The sequence below is a fragment of the Phyllobates terribilis genome, unplaced genomic scaffold (genome assembly GCF_046119375.1).
Source record: "Phyllobates terribilis strain yellow unplaced genomic scaffold, ASM4611937v1 Scaffold_1__5_contigs__length_1240528914, whole genome shotgun sequence".
In the NCBI taxonomy this organism is placed as follows: domain Eukaryota; kingdom Metazoa; phylum Chordata; class Amphibia; order Anura; family Dendrobatidae; genus Phyllobates; species Phyllobates terribilis.
This window is the reverse complement of record NW_027362761.1, coordinates 1071924072-1071943493: the sequence shown is the minus strand read 5'-3', so window position 1 is coordinate 1071943493 and position 19422 is coordinate 1071924072. Positions and strand designations below refer to the sequence as shown.

At 42.9% G+C, this 19422-nt stretch overlaps 1 protein-coding gene across 1 annotated transcript in view; it reads right to left on the bottom strand.

The window, feature by feature from the left end:
• The window catches only part of SCFD2 (sec1 family domain containing 2), an 824480-nt gene that overhangs the window by 534046 nt on the left and 271012 nt on the right, over nucleotides 1–19422 (bottom strand). The window contains exon 4 of the mRNA XM_073645498.1: nucleotides 12832–13007. Coding sequence (XP_073501599.1) covers nucleotides 12832–13007 — 176 coding nt within the window. The remainder of the gene's footprint in view (nucleotides 1–12831; nucleotides 13008–19422) is intronic.

Here is a 19422-nt window from a genome sequence, read left to right as displayed (position 1 = left end):
CCAGGTCAATGCCACACAGAGTTCCAGCAGCAGACACATCTCTTCAACAACTGTTAAGAGGAGACTTTGTGCAGCAGGCCTTCATGGTAAAATAGCTGCTAGGAAACCACTGCTAAGGACAGGCAACAAGCAGAAGAGACTGGTTTGGGCTAAAGAACACAAGCAATGGACATTAGACCAGTGGAAATCTGCGCTTTGGTCTAATGAGTCCAAATTTGAGATCTTTGGTTCCAACAACCGTGTCTTTGTGCGACGCAGAAAAGGTGAACGGATGGACTCTACATGCCTGGTTCCCACCGTGAAGCATGGAGGAGGAGGTGTGATGGTGTGGGGGGTGCTTTGCTGGTGACACTGTTGGGGATTTATTCAAAATTGAAGGCATACTGAACCAGCATGGCTACCACAGCATCTTGCAGCGGCATGCTATTCCATCCAGTTTGCGTTTAGTTGGACCATCATTTATTTTTCAACAGGACAATGAACCTAAACACACCTCCAGGCTGTGTAAGGGCTATTTGACCAAGAAGGGGAGTGATGGGGTGCTACGCCAGATGACCTGGCCTCCACAGTCACCAGACCTGAGCTGGACCGCACAGTGAAGGCAAAAGGGCCAACAAGTGCTAAGCATCTCTGGGAATGCCAAGAGTGTGCAAAGCAGTCATCAAAGCAAAAGGTGGCCACTTTGAAGAATCTAGAATATAAGACATATTTTCAGTTGTTTCACACTTTTTTGTTAAGTATATAATACCACATGTGTTAATTCATAGTTTTGATGCCTTCAGTGTGAATGTACAATTTTCAAAGTCATGAAAATACAGAAAAATCTTTAAATGAGAAGTTGTGTCCAAACTTTTGGTCTATACAGTAGTTATAGGGCTAGTTCATAAAGTACAGTAAATCCCTGCCCTCATGTTCCATAAGGCAATACAAACCCTACATGGGATGCTCCGGTGAACTCAGTGAACTTATGCATTTCATCTGTAGTGGTCGCAATGAGGAAAATGTATAGCAGGACGTGGCTGGAGTTGCAAGGGGTCAGAAATAGTGAAAACTGGTTTTATTTAAAAAAAAAGTTTAAGAATATATGTTACCTATAGCTAAGATGAGACCATATAATCAAGGCAAAAAGTTTTGAGTTAACACAAATTTTGGTTTTCACAGTTTGCTGCCTTGGTTTTTATAGTGGCAATTTGTGTTAATTCTAGAATGCTATGAAGAGCGATCAGATGAATTTCAAAGTCATGCATTCACATGAAAATTAATTTAATAAAAAAACATTCAAAGAGAGAGGTTCAATTGGTGTGAATAAGGCTTCAGGGCATCGAAAAAAGTCCAGGAAGTGCCAGGACGTCTCCTAAAGAGGATTCAGCGACAAGATTGGTTTAACACCAGTGCAAAACTTGCTCCGGAATGGCAGCAGGTAGCACTGCAAGCACAGTGAAGCAAAAGCTTTTGGAGGCTAGTCGGGTTTCAAGAAGGTCAATAAAGAAGCCACAAGGCAAAATTGAGTGGCTCAGTGAACAAAATGTTGAAATTTTGGGCCATGGTCAGTAAAGTCCCCACATCTCAAAGCGGGTGGACAAACAAAAATACAGAAACTGTGGAAAACTCCAAGCTCTTATCAGACAAGAAGGAGTTGCCATCAGCCAGGATTTGGCCCAGAAGCTGATATCCAGCTGCCAGGGCGAAGGGCAGACATCTTGAAAAATAAGGGTCAGCACTGTAAATATTGAGTCTCTGCTTAGATTACAAGGGCGGATGAGGGCAATGGAAGCATAAAACGGTGCAGTTTTTTGTTTCACGCTTTAAAGGTCATTGTCAGAGATTGCTCAGCTCCACCTTTACCAGATGCAGATGATGGCGGAATAACACAGCCATCTTCTGCTGGGAATAGGAAGGACTCAGCTCCTGAGCCCACTTCATACACCCCATTCCCCTTTGTGCCATATATGTAAGGTGCTCATCGCCAAAGTATTAAAGGTAAGTGAAGGTCAAAACCAGGAGTGGAACAGTAAGAGGGAAAGTATAATAGAAACACGTCACCACTTCTGCATTTATCACCCACTCCTGGTTTGGGCTTACAAATAAGATGTAAAATAGTGTGAAAGTGGCCTAAGCAATGAAATAGGGGCTGTACAGCTTATCACAAAGCTTTTAGTGACAAAACTAAGAAAAATCTCAAAAGATTGAATTTGACCGACAACTGGGTCACATTTATCAATACCGTGAAAACTGACCATGTAGCCAAGAGCAGCCAATCACAGCGCTTAGATCAAAGAAAAAGATCTGGCTGGTTGCTATGAGCAACAAGACCAGGTTTCCTGGCCCCATGATGCTTATTGCTCTTTTTTTTTTAAATTAAAATGAGAAATGTGAACTAACCCTAGAAATCCATCTTGCAGGCCTGCCCCATCCGAGTGAGATCACCTATACTAAAGCAGATTACCTCAGTGCTTACTAGAAAAACCGCACGGTTCACAGCCCCGACTGTCCTGAACCTTTGCATCTTACACATCTAGTACAAAGAAACTAATGATAAAAGGAATTAATGAAACGCTCTTAATGGTTATTTCTGGGAAGCGGTCCAGCTCATGGAACACATCTGCCTGATAAATCCCTGTATTCTTTGTCATTATTATATAAAATAATCCTTAAGAGATGATATGTCCCACACTGCACCGTGGGCAGAGCGCTCGCCTCCACAATAACAACATTCAGGGAAAGACATAAAGGTAAAAAAAAATAATACAGGAAATGAAACGTCATACGTGAGCAATGCCCCGGGAGTTAGATAAACACCATTTATTTTACTTTACAGAAAAAGTCTTTACGGCTTGTTTTATTAGTCTTATGCTTTCAATCCGATTCAGACATCTGATACAATCGGGAGGAGATGGAACAGTCCACATTTTTGGTGTAACTTGCCACCATACTATTTTACAGCAAAGAATCGGAAGGGTGTTATGCTTTTTTTTTTTATTATTCTTATAACAGCCAATACATTTAAATGGTTATTGTGGTTTCGATAAAGTTAAAAGGGTGGTCTAGTGAAAAAAAGTTATCACCCATCTGCGGGGCAGGTGATAATTTTGTGACTGGTCGGTGTCTCTTCATTGGGACCTGCACTGATTAGCAGATCGGGCAACTCTCGCTCCATTCTCTATGGGGCTGCTGGAAAAGGCCTTGCTTAGAGATTTGCAGCCTCATAATGAATGATTGGAGTGCAAGTCAAGCATCTGTCCAAACTATAGCCGGCACTCACTGTCACGGGTGTGTCAGGTGTGACAGACAGTCGTTCTGGATCCAGCTGTAGAAGGTCATTGCTCTTGGCTCTGCAGGCACCTTCTTGATCTTTTCATCTCTGTAGTGTAGTGATATCCTTCTCCCTCTAGGATCTAGCAATGAACTCCACCTTCTGCTGCTAATCGACACACCCTTGCTGGATGTTTAAATACCTTCAGTCTCTCCAGAGAGTCGCCGGTGATAGCTCTATATTCCTCTGTCCACGCTTGAAACACTAGTAGTCGGCTAGTCTCTTCTTGGAGTTCCCTTTGAGGATAGTTGGCATAATCTCTCTGGTGTCTTCTCAAGCTAAGTGTATTCCCTTGTCTGTTTACCTGTTTGTCTTTAGTAGCAGTGGGGCTGACTAGTGCTCACCCCGTCCCCTCCCTATCTAGGGCCTATCACTAGGGGCAGTCAGGGATTAGGTTTCCTGCTCGGGGATAGGTGCAGAACCTATTTAGGAACGTTAGAGTTGTTAGGGTGTTGTCAGTTCAGCCTAGGGATCTCCACTCCCCCTTTCCCTAGTGTTTGGGCTTCCTCCCCCTCTTCCCGTTGTTGTGCACTTAGTCTTTCCCTCACCTTGCGTGATATTCACATCTTTATTGCTTTATTGATCCAGTAGTATAAAAGGTACAAAAAATGGTGGAACACAACAGCACAAAAATGAAAAAGGCAGAAAATAAATATCCGCTGTGCTCCCTGGCAACATGTTTCAGACCTGCACGGTCCTTTCTCAAGCATGTGGACTGCAGCTCCATTTTAACAGGGTTCAAGTGCCTTTTTCTGTCAATCGGTTGGACAACATCCGATCAACAAGTTATCAATTATCCTATAGATAGTTGCTAACTTTTTTTCATCAGAAAACCCTTTTCGGCTTTTCTGATGGCCAAAACAATGAACAAACTAGCTAAGCAATTTTTTTTTAAATAAAAAATTGAGATTCAGACCAAGAAAATCACACTAAAGTGCTTCCTTCTTTCTAACCTGCTGCCCACTGCCTGCTATAAATTGTAATCCGTCTCTAGCAGCAGAGATGTCGAGACGGATTACAGGAAGATTGAGAGGTTTTGTCTCTACTCTCATGTCTGTCAAACTGAATAAAGGCATAAGAAGGCGGCATGAGTTCAGAGCAGGCATAATGGGTAATGAAGGAAAGAAAGTTCCAGCTTTTATAGTACTGGCAGAAAACTGACAAAGAGGAACTGACAACTGAAAAATAGTGAATACCAAATTATAGAGCATGAACACAAGGGCAGTTTTAACTTGTCAGGAATGACAGCAGGACTAGTTTTTGGATGAAATGATAGTTAAGTGTTAACTACTCCAAGATGAAACCGATCTTGTAGGATGAATAGGATAATATCTATCTTGCACATAATGTTTAGTGAGTAGAAAATTAACTTTTATTGCATTTTCAGACAGTCCCATTATGTATTCATCCAGTAACATGCCAGCGGTGTGTGCTCCTTACGCAGTTGACCGGCAACCACAGGACGCCCAGTGACCTAGGCACTTTGGAATTAAATATCCCTCGGTTCTTGAGAATGGAGAGGATTTATAATAATAGGTCAATGAGGTTTATATTATGCAATAAGGCTCTGGAAACATGATAATTAGAGATGCACAAATCTCCCAAAATGTTCTCATATTAGGTCAGGGAATTCAATTTGCAATTCTAATTTATTTGATGTAAATCAAAAGTGTCCTGATTGCCATTTAAATAAATTTATTATTCTCTGAAGTTTTCTCCTGACTTCAAAGCATAATAAATAGTGGGATGAGAATGGGTTATAAAATAATAGCCCATGATTCTTACCTTCTCCCTCACCTGTTCCTGCAGCTCCCTGACTGGTGCCCACATGAGCAGGATGCGACGTGCATCATACAGACATTAATGATGTGCACGTGGCTTAATAAGCGCGGGATGTGCCAAAGGCCTAGGAGTCCACTCCAGTAGACCCCGAAGGAGGTACGGCAGCAGGACATAATAAGAGTGAGGAGAGTATGGGATTTTATTGTTTTTTTAACCCCTTTCAGAACATTGTACTTTTTTATACCGCTCTGTGCCAGTCATTGCACTGGCTGCCCATACATTGTAGGATCCAATTTAAAATTCTTTGTTCTCAGCCATAAAGCTCTCCACAGTGTGGCTCCCCCTACATCTCCTCCTCATTTCTGTTTAATCGGCCTACCCGTTCTCTACGCTCCTCAAGCAATCTTTGACTAACATCCGCACTAATCCTCTCACTCCCGGCTGCAAAACTTCTACCGAGCTGCCCCTATTCTTTGGAATGCTCTACCCCAAGAAATTAGAATGAACCACAACTTACACAGTTTTAGGCCCTCCGTAAAAACAGTTCTGTTTAGGGGACCTATCATGTTCCCTAATCGAAGTCCTTTTATCTATATAAATAAAAATGTAAATGTTCGTTTGTTCAAAATTTTAAATCTCCGAAAGTTCTTCACCGATTGCTTTGAAATTTTGAAACAAAGTCGCATTCGAATACAAGCATGTTTTTATATACCTACTATGTTTTTATATACCAGCTGTTGGATGTAAAAGCAACAGCGAGAGGGGGGTGTTAAGAGCTCAGTCCCAGGCTGACTCTCCCTGGCCACCCGGCATTCTCCCCCCACCTTAGTGACATCTCATTCATAAACCCTTCTCCCTTTCCTTCATTCGCCCCAGCCACTGCCTGTGCTCTGCTCCTTTCGTGTCCCCTGTGAGTGTTGGGGGGGAAGGGGAATAACGAGATCGTCTCTTCGAGGCCGAAAGATGCTGCAGATCATCACCACCACCGCCAGAGGAGGCTGACTCTGCTCTCCGGCACCGCTGCTGCTGCGGTGGCTTCTTCTTCTCCGGCAGGTGAGTCTTATTTCCGACTGCGCAACAACAAGCAGGGAAGGGAGGGAAGGAGAGAGGGAGTCTGCACGGAGAGGCGCAGGCCACGGCCTCCGCTCTAAGCGCTGAGCTGGGCCCGAGCCTCATAGCAGTGGGTGGATAGCGAGCGAGTGCAAATCCCACTGTGCCACCAGCGGGAGCAGCGCTGTGATCTGGCCGGTACAGGCCCGGGACATGTCAAGCGGATCACCCCCTCCTCCTCTGCCGCCTGCCTTCATCTCTGCGCCCCCCCCCCTCCAATCACATTCCCTATGTACTAGAGAATTGCATAACTAGCAATCCCTGACATGACCGGCTCCATTGTCACACCGGACTGTGTCAAAATAATTTCAAAGGAATCGGTAAAGAACTTTCGGAGATTTAACACTGAGCCACAGCAACACGTGGCCGGGTACAGCCAGAAAATTTATATTAAAAAAAAATATATATATATATATTGCGGTAAAGTGACTTGCCACTTATTCTGTGAACACCGCATGGACTTGCTGGGAGGTTATTTGTTAAGTACCGTAATTACTTTAGCCAGTCCCAGGGTTAATTAATCTGCAGATGACTGTGATGGAGACTGTGCCGTACGTGGAATGAAGAGGTGATGAAAGCAGATTTCACTAATAAAATGCAACCTGTAATGTATAATATATACTGGCACTGGCAGCTATGCACCAGGTGTGCCGATACCATCAGTGTGAAAGTGCCAGACGTACAACAAGCCTTTATATTACAGAGGAATATTAGTGATATCATGGTAAAATGAATCGCCATCTAGTTCTACAGACTCGGAAAACAACCAGTGTGCATTATGCAACTCACCCAACCATACACTGAAGAAGTGAGGACGGTCACGGGGGAAAATGTGAGGTTTTGTTTATAAAGTGTCTTCATTGTGGTTTACAAGAGTTACAAAACAACATTGCGATATATTATTATTTTACTTGAGTCTGGAATAACATTATTATTACCAATGGACTATCAAAAGTAACGGACACTATTACTATCACAGACCCTCCATTATCATCAAACAGAGGTCGCTACCCTAGGCAGCTTTGTCCTTAGATTCATGCAGCCTGAACCAAACACCACACGAATCAGAGACCGGCTGCACAACTGTAGTCAGGTATGTGTTACTCTTATACTGCAGCGTTTCAGAGAAAAATGCACTGTGTGCACAATTATTAGGAAATCTGTACTTTTGATGATTAATTTTCTTATACAAAAGGTTAATAAATCTGAAAATGTAAGAAAGTAAAAGTGCTATGTCTTTATTAAGAGAATATCTATGGGTACAGAATTAGGCAACTAAATGAGAAACGTAATTTTTTTTCATCTCAATTGTATGTTTTCATCTGTTAAAGGGAACCTGTCACCAGGTATTTCTCATATAAAGTAGGGCCAGGACCTGTAAAGCCCTATGTGACAGCATTCTAGAATGCTGTATATACAGGTGCTTCTCACTAAATTAGAATATCATCAAAAAGTTAATTTATTTCCGTTTCAATAAAAAAAATGAAACTCATATTATATAGAGTCATTGCAAACATTGTGATCTATTTCAAGTGTTTATTTCTGTTAATGTTGATGATTATGGCTTACAGCCAATGAAAACACAAACGTCATTATCTCAGTAAATTACAATAACTAATAAAAAACACCTACAAAGGCTTCTGAAGCATTTAAAAAGGTCCCTTAGTCTGTTTCAGTAGGCTCCACAATCATGAGGAAGACTGCTGACTTGACAGATCTCCAGAAGGCAGTTATTGACACTCCACAAGGAGAGCAAGCCACAAAAGGTCATTGTTAAAAAAGCTGGCTGTTCAAGCATCCAAGCATATTAATGGAAAGTTGAGTGGAAGGAAAAAGTGTGGTAGAAAAAGGAGCACAAGCAACTGGGTTAACCGTAGCCTTGAAAGGATTGTTAAGAAAAGATCATTCAAAAATTTGCGGGAGATTCACAAGGAATGGACTGCTGCTGGAGTCATTGCTTCAAGAGCCACCACACACAGACGTATCCAGGACATGGGCTACAAGTGTCACATTCCTTGTGTTACGCCACTCATGACCAATAGACAACGCCAGAAGCGTCTTACCTGGGCCAAGGAGAAAAAGAACAGGACTGATGCTCAGTGGTCCAAGGTGTTGTTTTCAGATGAAAGTAAATTTTGCATTTCATTTGGAAATCAAGGTCCCAGAGTCTGGAGGAAGAGTGGAGAGGCCACAATCCAAGCTGCTTGAGGTCTAGTGTGAAGTTTCCACAATCAGTGATGGTTTGGGAGCCATGTCATCTGCTGGAGTAGGCCCACTGATTTTTATCAAGGCCAAAGTCAGCGCAGCCGTCTACCTGGAAATTTTAGAGCACTTCATGCTTCCCTCTACTGACAAGCTTTGTGGAGATGGAAATGTCATTCTCCAGCAGGACTTGGCACCTGTCCACACTGCCAAAAGTACCAATACCTGGTTTAAAAACTAAAGTATCACTGTGCTTGATTGGCCAGCAAACTCGTCTGACCTTAACCCCATAGAGAATCTATGGGGTATTGTCAAGAGGAAGATGAGAGACACCAGACCCAACAATGCAGACGAGCTGAAGGCTGCTATCAAAGCAACCTGGGCTTCCATAACACCTCAGCAGTGCCACAGGATGATCTCCTCCATGCCACGCCGCATTGATGCAGTAATTGATGCAAAAGGAGCCCCGACCAAGTATTGAGGGCATTTACTGAACATACATTTCAGTAGGCCAACATTTTTCAAGCTGTTGTTATAAAGTATTCTAATTTACTGAGATAATGACTTTTGTGTTTTCATTGGCTGTAAGCCATAATCATCAACATTAACAGAAATAAACACTTGAAATAGATCACTCTGCTTGTAATGACTCTATATAATACATGAGTTTCACTTTTTGTATTGAAGAACTGAAATCAATTAACTTTTTTATGATATTCTAATTTCGTGAGAAGCACCTGTATGTCCCCAATGCGCTCGACATAAAACAAAAAATAAATTTTATTATACTAACCTACAGAAAGGTCCGGTCCAATGGGCTTCGCTGGTCTTGATCCGGTGCCTCCTCTCTTCTTGCGAAGCCGTCCTCCTTCCCTGTTTCATGTGGATGACGCGTCCTACGTCATCCATACAGCTCCTCCATCGCACTCCTTTGCAAGCGCACATCTCTCTGCGAAGTATTGTACTGCGCACATGCTGGCGCTCTTTCCCTTTTCCCACGCATTCGCACTACAGTACTTTGCTCTGCACTCGGCAGGGCAGAGTGAAGTGCGCCTGCGAAGGAGCGCAATGGAGGACACATACCATAGATCTCCCATTTAGGAAGGGCCCACGGGTTCTCAATACGGTTTAGGTCAGGTGAGGAAGGAGCCAGGCCTTTATTCTTTCATCTTTAAGGCTTTTACTGGCAGCCAAGCCATGAAGGAATTTAATGCATGCGATTAGGGATTGTCCTGGATAAAAATCTTTTTTTCTTGAAAGATGCAGACTTTTTAATGTGCCACTGCTTGAATAAAAAGTCTTCTAAGAACTGACAGTAGGTTTGGGAGTTGATTTTAAGTCCATGTTCAACTTGAAAAGGTCAAACTAGCTTTTGAATAATAATACTAGCCCATAGCAGTACCCCACCTCCACCCTGCTGGCGTCTGAGTTGAAGAGGAGGTCTGTACTGGTTACTGATCCAGCCATGGGCCCATCCATCTGGTCCGTCAACAGTCACTCTCATGTCATCAGTCCATAAAACCTTTGAAAAATCTCCTCAGATATTTCTTGGCTTAGTCTTGATTTTTCCCCTTCTGTGTCTTGCTCAGTGGTGTTTGGGCTCAGCCTTCCTTACAGGCATCAGCCATGTCTCCGAGCACTGAACACCTTATACTTCTGGGCCTCCAGGGAGGTTGCAGTTCTGGAATATGACAGCACTGGAGGATAATGGCTTCCTGGTCGCTTCTCATTTGATTCTTCTCAAATCTTTGTCAATTAATGTGCGTCTTTTTTTCTCAACATTTGTTTTGCGACCCTGTTGACTATTTTCAAAAAAAACTTTTGATGGTTCTGTGATCACGCTCCAATATCTTAGCGATTTCTAGAGTGCTGCCGCCCTCTGTAAGACTTGTAACAATTTTTGACTTTTCAGAGTCAGTTAAATCTATTTTTTGACCCATTTTGCTTGAAGAAAACAAGTTGCCTAATAATTCTACACACCTTGATAAAGGGCATTGTATCCTTAGGCCTCATCCTCCTCATTACACAAATACACATCACCTGATCTGCTTCATCCAATCAGCATTCAAGTTTATAAAGCTTTTAGGTAGAAAATATACATAAAAATAATGATATGGTTAAAATACTTACTTGACTTAAATTATCCACATGGGCCTGATTCCTTGAAGTGTTTATGCCAGAATTCTGAGGTAAAACCCCACAAAAAGTCACAACATTTTAAAGCAATTGAAAAATTGAGCAAAAATTTTGCAATTTTTGGCATTTTCTCTCCAGTCCCAGCCAGCTTTCTGAAAATGGGCAAAGTACGGGAGGGATGGTGCTTGACTACGCCCACTCATCTAACTTTTAAAAAGTTATGCCATTTAAGTAAACCATTCCCTATTTCTAGCACCGCTGAGGTAGAGACATTAAACTGAACAAGTTAGTCAGTCCCCTTTTAATACGGTTCCCACACAGGCAGGGGGAAGACGCTCACTCCTGAGGTCAGGGCCACCATCAGGGCATTACTGGTGTATGGGGCACTGAAATTCCTGGTGGCAGCCCTGCCTGTGGTGTGTACAAGTTACAGCTAAATACACTTTTCACAGCCAAAACAAATAGCAATATATTAAAGCCATCTTTATGCACTGTGTAATTTGTACGGACACAGGGCTCTTTCACACTTAATTTACCTTTTAGACATTCATCTTCCGCCCACCCTTCTAAAGTGATGCCAGCCTGGACTTGTATTACTTGAGCTCGTCTAATCGGTAACATGATTGTGTGTCCTTCTATCACATACAAGACTCGATATAATCACTACTTGTATAATCACTACTTGCAGTAGTTTCTGCTGCCTTGGAAACTTTTTTGAGACACTAATAGTGTGATGAGGATAGATTGCTCCCGTTTTACGTTTCCATACTTTTAGAATCTCATCCTCAATCCTCCCACATACAGACAATAATAGCAATTGGCAGTAAGTGATTTTAGGAAATGGCAGCAACAGGAATTATATGCAGGCACTGGCACACAGTAATGCAAAGTTGGCAGATAGTAACAGCTAGCATTAAGTATTTTAGGTTCTGGTAGTTAGTAACAGAAATTGGCATTAAAGGGAACCTGTAGCCAGTTACACCCTTCCCTAAACGTGGGCAGCATAAAATCCAGACCAGGTCCCTCTGTACAATAAACTAGATATTACTCTGAAACGCTGTAATGAATACAATCTTGTCCGCTAGGTGGTTCCCCTCCATCTTCTTTCCACCCGGCATGGCTTAATTGACAAGTTTCTCTCCACACAAAAATGTGGATAAGTCGAGAAAGCATATAGTAGCCAGAGGGGAGCTACCCAGCAGATACTTACAGTGGTGGCCCTACAAACAAACTAAATTTTCATCAATAGATCTTGGAATAAAAATAAGTTCCACAAATGGATGTGTTAAAGCACCACTCCAGTGTTTTTTCCAAAGCTGGAATGGTGCTTCTAATGTAAGCCCCCAGCTCCCGGTCTTTTAATCACTCTCTGGCGTCTTCTCCGTTCTCCAGAGCCATTCCAGTACCACGGCCACATCTTGTGTTCGCAACTTCTGACTGGCTGGAAGTCAGAAATTAAGTCACAAGCTCTCAGTGCAAGTCTATGAGAGGAAGAATGAGACTAGAACAAGGCTGACATAGACTTTCATTGAAAGGTGACCTCCGGCTCACTCCATGAAACACTGGAGAGATCCAGCAGGTCACAAACTGCCGGAGACAGACGGGAGCAGTGGTGTTAGAGGGGAAAGAAGGCGGCAGGTAAATATGAGACTAGGTTAGGGACCATAGATTAGAAGAACCACTGATTCTTTAAGAAAATTTTCCTGTTTTGAGATAATCTTGTAAATGTGCCCCTGCTATGTACTGTTTGTTGTGTCCAACCATGCGGAACTGCTCGAGCTGCTGCTTTCTGAGGTAACACATTTCTCTGTCTGTTTTACCACAGGAGTGAGTGTTTTTGATGAGTTTCCAGCTCTTTGAGCTAATCATAAATCAAGTCAGTGACATAGAAGCTCTAGCATCTGCTGAACTTATACAGTGTGTTACTGACTTGATTTATCATGAGCTCACGTAACTGCTGATATGGCAAAAACACTCAATCCTGTGATAAAACAGGCAAGGAAATTCTTTACCTTAGAAAGCAGCAGCTGCGAGCCCCTGCTGTTTCGCCTGTATACTCACTTATCTTAAGTGACTTATGCTTACCCTGGAGATGTGGTCGGTGCTGACCATGAATTGGAGCAGCTCTGTACGGTCGGACAATGCCATTACACCGTTCATGGCCACACATGAACTTTGTTTGTAGAACAATTCCTTTACTTCCTTGTTGATATGAAATTTTTACTCTGCATGTATTTTTATTTGCAGTTTTATTGTGGCTGAAAAATTGTGATATATATGGAATTTACCTGCAAAACAAGCCTTTCAAATGCAAGTAAGGTGTCCCACTTGGAGCATTCAGGATGTTTTAATGCCTGGACTGCAGCTAATGCCAGCTGAAGCAGACCACAGTGGTTTTCTAGAGCTTGCTTGCTTTGCTTGAAGAGCAGGGCGTGGGATTTGAGTTGCTCAGGAGTCACTCTACCTGTAAATAACAAATGAACCAACATTAGAACAGATAATATGTAGATGTAGAATTTCAACAAACAAAAAAGCGAAGTAAACTAATAAAAAAACATTGCTGCATACATTTTTTTTAAGCCAATTAGAATCCAACTCTTATGCCTAGAACACGTGACTCCTGAAGGACGTGCACTTCTACATCCCAGCTCCAGAAAAGACAAAAAGGAGCGCCAGCCGACACTACTTCTGAGCATATGGATCACAAAAGGTACAATGTCATTTCACTTACTTCACAGGGGAAGGGAGTGGATCCACCTTTGCCCCAGCCAATCCAATTAATTCTTCTCTATTCCATTTATGAGGTCATGTGATTATAAACAGACTAGCAGAATCCTTCTAAGCTCTATGTAGAAACAGGGAGTCTTTTTTTTCCCTGCATGAGTCAGCATTAGAACTACATTTCTACATAACTGTTAAGTCCCTGGCAGGCCAGCTCCGCCTCCTCTTCAACTCCTGACCCAGCTGCTTCGTTCCTCCCCCATGCCAGGGACTTTGCAGTGATGTAGAATTGTAGTTCTAATGATGACTCAAGCAGGGAAAAGAGACTTCCTGTTTCTACATAGAGCTTAGAAGGATTCAGCTAGTCTGTTTATAATCACATGATGTCATAGACTTAACGGAAAAGAGAATAATTAACTGGGTCGAAAGGCAAGATGAGCAATTGTACATAATGATATATAATATGATAACCGCAATATATTAAGAGGATAAAAATTTTGATGAAAGTGCTTCTTTAACAATTATCTTCAGTGCAAAGAAGAACAAGGAGTCCTCTAAGTGATATGGCCCCCACAGAGCCCTGATCTCAACATCTTCCAGTATGTATGGGATTACATGAAGATACAGAAGGATTTGCAGATAAGATCTGTGGTTAGTTCTCCAACCTCCCTTCCGAGTGCCTTTAAAATCGTGTACAAGTGTACTTAGAAGAATTGATGCTGTTTTGAAGGAAAAGGTGTTCACACCAAATATTGCTATGATTTACATTTCTCTTTTGTCCATTCACTTTGGATTTCTTTAACTGATCAAAAATAAACTATTAACATTTCTATTTTTTAGTCCTTTGCAGCATTTTTCTGCACACCTGCCTAAAATGTTTGCATAGTGCTGTAGTTTATTTTTGTAGGTCTAGAAAGGGTGTTAAGTAATGCAATTATTACTTTTTCTGTTTTAGAAAAAAAGTCTACACCTGGATATTTTGCCTCAATAACCTGCTCTATGTCTTGAAAATCTAAATTATATAACAATTCTGTGCTGGACTAACATAATTTTTTAAATAGAACATTAAACACAAGAATAATCAATAAAGGAAAAAACTAAATCTGCTCACAATGTTTCTCAGCTTCTGCAAGTTTGAGAATCAAGGAGTAAATACTGCAGGAAACACAGGGGTTACTTTCCTCCAAATCAGTTTCTCACTCTATGGTGAATGACTGAAAGCTTAAAGGGGAAGGGGCTTAACCTTCAATGTATCCTACTGTAGACAGGGAAGAGGGGAGAGGCTTCTGCTGCAGACAGTTATCTTACAGCCAGACACAAAGAAGTGAGGAAGAAAAAGGGAGAAATTGATGATTGACTGGGAAACCCAAAAAAGATTTTAGATTATATTATATTATATATATTGCAATTTTAACCAGGGCTGTGGAGGTGGAGTTGGAGTTGATATAAAATGGACCAACTCCGAGTCCTAAAATATATAATAAATTGGGTACAGTAGTTCAGTGCAGTTTGTGGGGAATATTTTTTTCATAAGAATTTGGGAAAGTTATGAAATGTCCTATAAATGTCTGTCCTATTCCTGATCTAAGGGTCTAGACCAGTGTTTCCCAAACCCCATCCTCACGGCCCCCCACATGTCATGTTTTCAGGATCTCCTTAGTATTACACAGGTGATTGAAGGCATCAAGGCATCAGGAATTCTCTCACCTGTGCAATACTAAGGAGATCCTGAAAACATGACGGGTGGGGGGCCGTGAGGATGGGGTTTGGGAAACACTGGTCTAGACTTTTAGCTGAGATGAATCTGTGCTACAGTAAATTTATCACTTAAACATGAGCCATGTATGAGGGAGGTGGACTCGGAGTTGGGTCGGTGTCATGGAAATTGGGGAGTCGGAGTCGAAGGTTTGGCTTACCGACTCCACAGCCCTGATTTTAACGGCACATAAGACAAAACACAATCAAATAAAAGATGCAGATTAAGGGAGTATTTTCTTTGTTTAGTTCTCCTCTAACAGAATTTGATCCTGGTTTATATTTGTGGCTTGGAACAATATTCACTGTTGCAAAATAGGTATTTGTAACTAACCATGAAAAAATCTTACATTTATGTACCACAAAGGATTGTGACATTTCATTTTTCTTTTTTTCTAAGCATTTTAGTTTAAAGAAAATAAAAGTGCAAGATAAAAGCAAAGCAGATTGTGGTCTGTCCAACAGCTTTCTTCAAAAGTGCTTAACATTAATCTGTCAAACTGCAGTGTACAAAAGAAGAAAAAAAAAAGCTGTATTTCTTTAAACTAAACATGAGTCAACACCTGAAATAACATGTTGCATGCAACATCAGTACGACCCGAGTCTGAGGCTTCCGCCAGCCAAAACACAGAGACCTCAGCAAAACTGGGACCTTGGAGCAGGAGGGTTAACAAAGCAAAGGGCACGGATTGAATCATTGCGAGCCATGTTTCTATAAGATGGGCTTCACATTTTATGCAACCCCCCAAAAATCACCCTGGGAAATAGACAGTGTGGTTCTTCCAGTGGAGCTTACCAGGATCATTTGCAGAGCTAAATAATAGCCGACTTATAATTATGACAAAAACTTCATGTATAAACAAGCTATTAAACAATTAGTTAAAAAAAAAGAAGGGAAATTCTACAACATTAGCAGCCTTTACCAGGCTGAAAAAACTGAATGAAATCCTTGGGCAGTTCAGCATATGGTTTTCATTTCCATCCTGAAATATAAACAAACCTGACATTTGTAATATATACTCATCGTGCTGCAGAGGGACTCTAGAGGGCGCTGTTTACCAAGACAAAGCTAAAACCAGACATGGTGTTTATTTCATGAAGTCCGTGCCGCGTGAGCCAGAAGAGTCTTTGTCACTTAAAGGCTTGTGTTAGAAGTGCTTAATATAAATCTTCATTTTAAAAAGTCTACTTTCATAAGACTACAGAAAAACTGAACTTTTGCATTTTGTTCAAATGCAAATAGAATGTTTTGGTTATTTCCGCTTATGGTCACTTTTGTCATAAGGCGAGACGAGCATCTTACCTTTGGCGATGGGCTGAGTCATCTCCCGGGGGCCGCATTTTGCTGCCACCCTGAAGTAGGACTCACCAGGTTCTCCAAACCGGCTGTTAAATGGTAAACCAATTTTGAGCATAGGCAGAAGGCCAGTTCCTTGTTATCTACATTTAAAGGGAATAAATCAGCAGGTTTTTCTACCTCATCTGGGAGCAGTCTGATATAGGCAAAGAGAAGCTGAATCCAATGATTTATCACTTAGATTACTGGGTACAGCCGTTCTGATATAATCAGAGTTTTTAGATTTAGTATAAAGCAGAGCTGAGAAAGCTAACCCCGCCCACACCGTGCTCTCTATGTACAAAGTCCATAGACAGTGAGCTGCTCATCACAGGAGGGGGCGGAGTTGGACCAGGGCTCACACATCAAGCTAGTCACAGCAATGATAAGATCCTGGTCCTAAAACAATCATTGTAAGAAAACAAAAGCACGTTTGATAAGGGAGGCATGGCTGAAATCTGTGTTGTAGCCCCTACCTCATGCTGTCTTCTGATTACATAGCAAACACCGGCTGACAGATTCCCTTGAATTGTATTTGCATCTTTTGGACACAAATACAATTAAAGAAATGAGCATTGGCACTCGGGCAGAGGAGTGCTCATCTCCCCAACTCGACATGCAGTGGAGTGATGAAGTAATGTCATCACGCTGCTGACATCACTGCTGCGCTAAGGAGGCGAAGATGGCTGGGCGGGCGTGAACGACTTCCGCTCCTTTCAACCAGGACTCTTCAAAGCCATGCTTCTTGGGATCAGTGGAGGACATGGCGCTTAAACCCCCAGAAATCGGAAAATTATCCTCCATCCCGAAACTATGGGATAACTTTTAGGGTACGTGCCCACGATCAGGAATAGCAGTGTTTTGAACGCAGCTCATCTGCGCTGGGTCCAAACCGCTGCATTCTACGATACAAGCACAGTGGATGGGATTTATAGAAACCCATGGCCACTGTGCTTCTATTTGACGCTGCATAACCTCACCGACGACGTAGCTTTAGTAGCCGCTGCATGCCAATTTCTGTTGCAGAGAAGCTAGAAATTTCCACAATAGAATGTATTGGATGCATTAAATCTGCATAGTTAACTGAACACATGCGGGTGTACCTGCATGATTAGAGCGCAGCGTTTTGGAAGCAACAAAAATACTCTGCGTCCAAAGCGCTGCAATTTCTGATCGTGGGCACATACCCTTAAACTTGAAAACACCCCTTTAAGGAAGTCTGTGTCTGAGCCTGCCATATTGTCAACCTTCAGTTTCATTGTAGTAATATTTTTTTTTCCAATATGTCTTTCCTAATTCCAGCAGTGGGCTAGAGAGGGAAAGCTATGACAGAGGAAAGCACAAAGCCTGAGATACCTTCTGTAGATTTATCCAGTGTCACACTCTGCATCAGTCCTAGCTGCAACCTGTGGTTTTGATGTGTAATGTAGCTGAAATTACCCACAAGAGTTCAACAGTCTCACTGCTCTTACAGTAAAGAATCAATAAAGAATCGCTGTATGTGCTTATGATTGAACCTTCTTTTCTCTAGGTCATACATGTCAAACTCTGGCCCGTGGGCCAAATCTGGCCCACAGGGTGATTATATTTGGCCCGCGACACCAGAACCACCACCTCTATGTGGGGTCATTATTCTCTATGGAGGACTTTTTGGGGCCCATTATACTGTATAGAAGTCAAAGTGGGGCCCATTATACTGTATGGAGGACTATGTGGGGCCCATTATACTGTATGGAGGACTATGTGGGGCCCATTATTCTGTATGGAGGACTATGTGGGGCTCATTATACTGCATGGAGGACTATGTGGAGTTCATTATACTGTATGGAGGACTATGTGGAGTTCATTATACTGTATGGAGGACTATGTGGGGCCATTATACTGTATGGAGGACTATGTGGGGCCCATTATACTGTATGGAGGACTATGCAGGGCCATTATACGGTATGGAGGACTATGTGGGGCCATTATACTGTACGGAGGACTATGTGGGGCCCATTACACTGCATGGAGGACTATGTGGGACCATTATACTGTATGGAGGACTATGTGGGGCCATTATACTGTATGGAGGACTATGTGGGGCCCATTATACTGTATACTTGTTGGCCCGCGACTTTGTCCAAGTGTTTCATTTTGGCCCTCTGTGTGTTTGAGTTTGACATTCCTGATCTAGATATAGTGGATGCCCCCTTGTCATCATTGCAGGCCTAAGTGTAAATGACGCGCCCCCTGGGCCGTGTGTGTAGGGGAATACCCGGAGCCGGGCCTCTGTGAGATGCTGGGGGTTGCAGTCTCCGTGGCGGCGACCCAGTCCGTGCCCAGGGTGGTCAAACCAGAGGGGATAGCCTATTCGTTCTGAATGTCCGACTACGCCACTCGTGGATTGCGGTCAGAGTGAACCGCTGCTGCAGTGCAGACCGCTGAGGCTGGTGTTGTGGGCGCAGCAGAGTGTAGTATAACTCCCCACGGGCGGAGTATAGCCTCAGGGCAGCAAGTGGGGATGTTGGGAGTGATGGTGCGCGGGACTAATGACTCAGAGTCTCTGTAATGCAGTTCAGGATCTTTACTCACAGTTCTTTATCCAAGTAACTTCAGCTGGTCATAACGTCCCGCGTCGCACTGTGCTCACCAGGTAAGGGGCTCGGCCAACTCCCAGATAACTTTGGAGCGCTTCACAGGACCCCCTTTGTGTGTCCTTCCTCTGGCCTGTCATACATCACCAGTGACCACGCTTCTGTCCGGCTGCCTCGGGCCTTGGCAGGTAAACGTTGGCCTCCGTTTCCCTGACCCTATGTGGTGCCTTCCTAACGGGTATGGCAAGGGGCTGCGCCACATAAAATGTCACAGCCCCCGGTTTCTAGCTGAGGGTAGTTCCCCGCCTCCACTAGTTTCGGGGTCTCCCCCTTTGGCCTGACCCCTCCACGCAGGTAGATTCGGGCGTGTGGTGGCTACCAGCCGGTCCACACCCCTGGGGTCCCTTCGTTCCTTGTTCCTGGAGCCTTCTCCGCTCCTCTTCCTTTCTCTTCCTCTCCAGGCTTGGGACTCAGTAACTAGGCCCGACTCT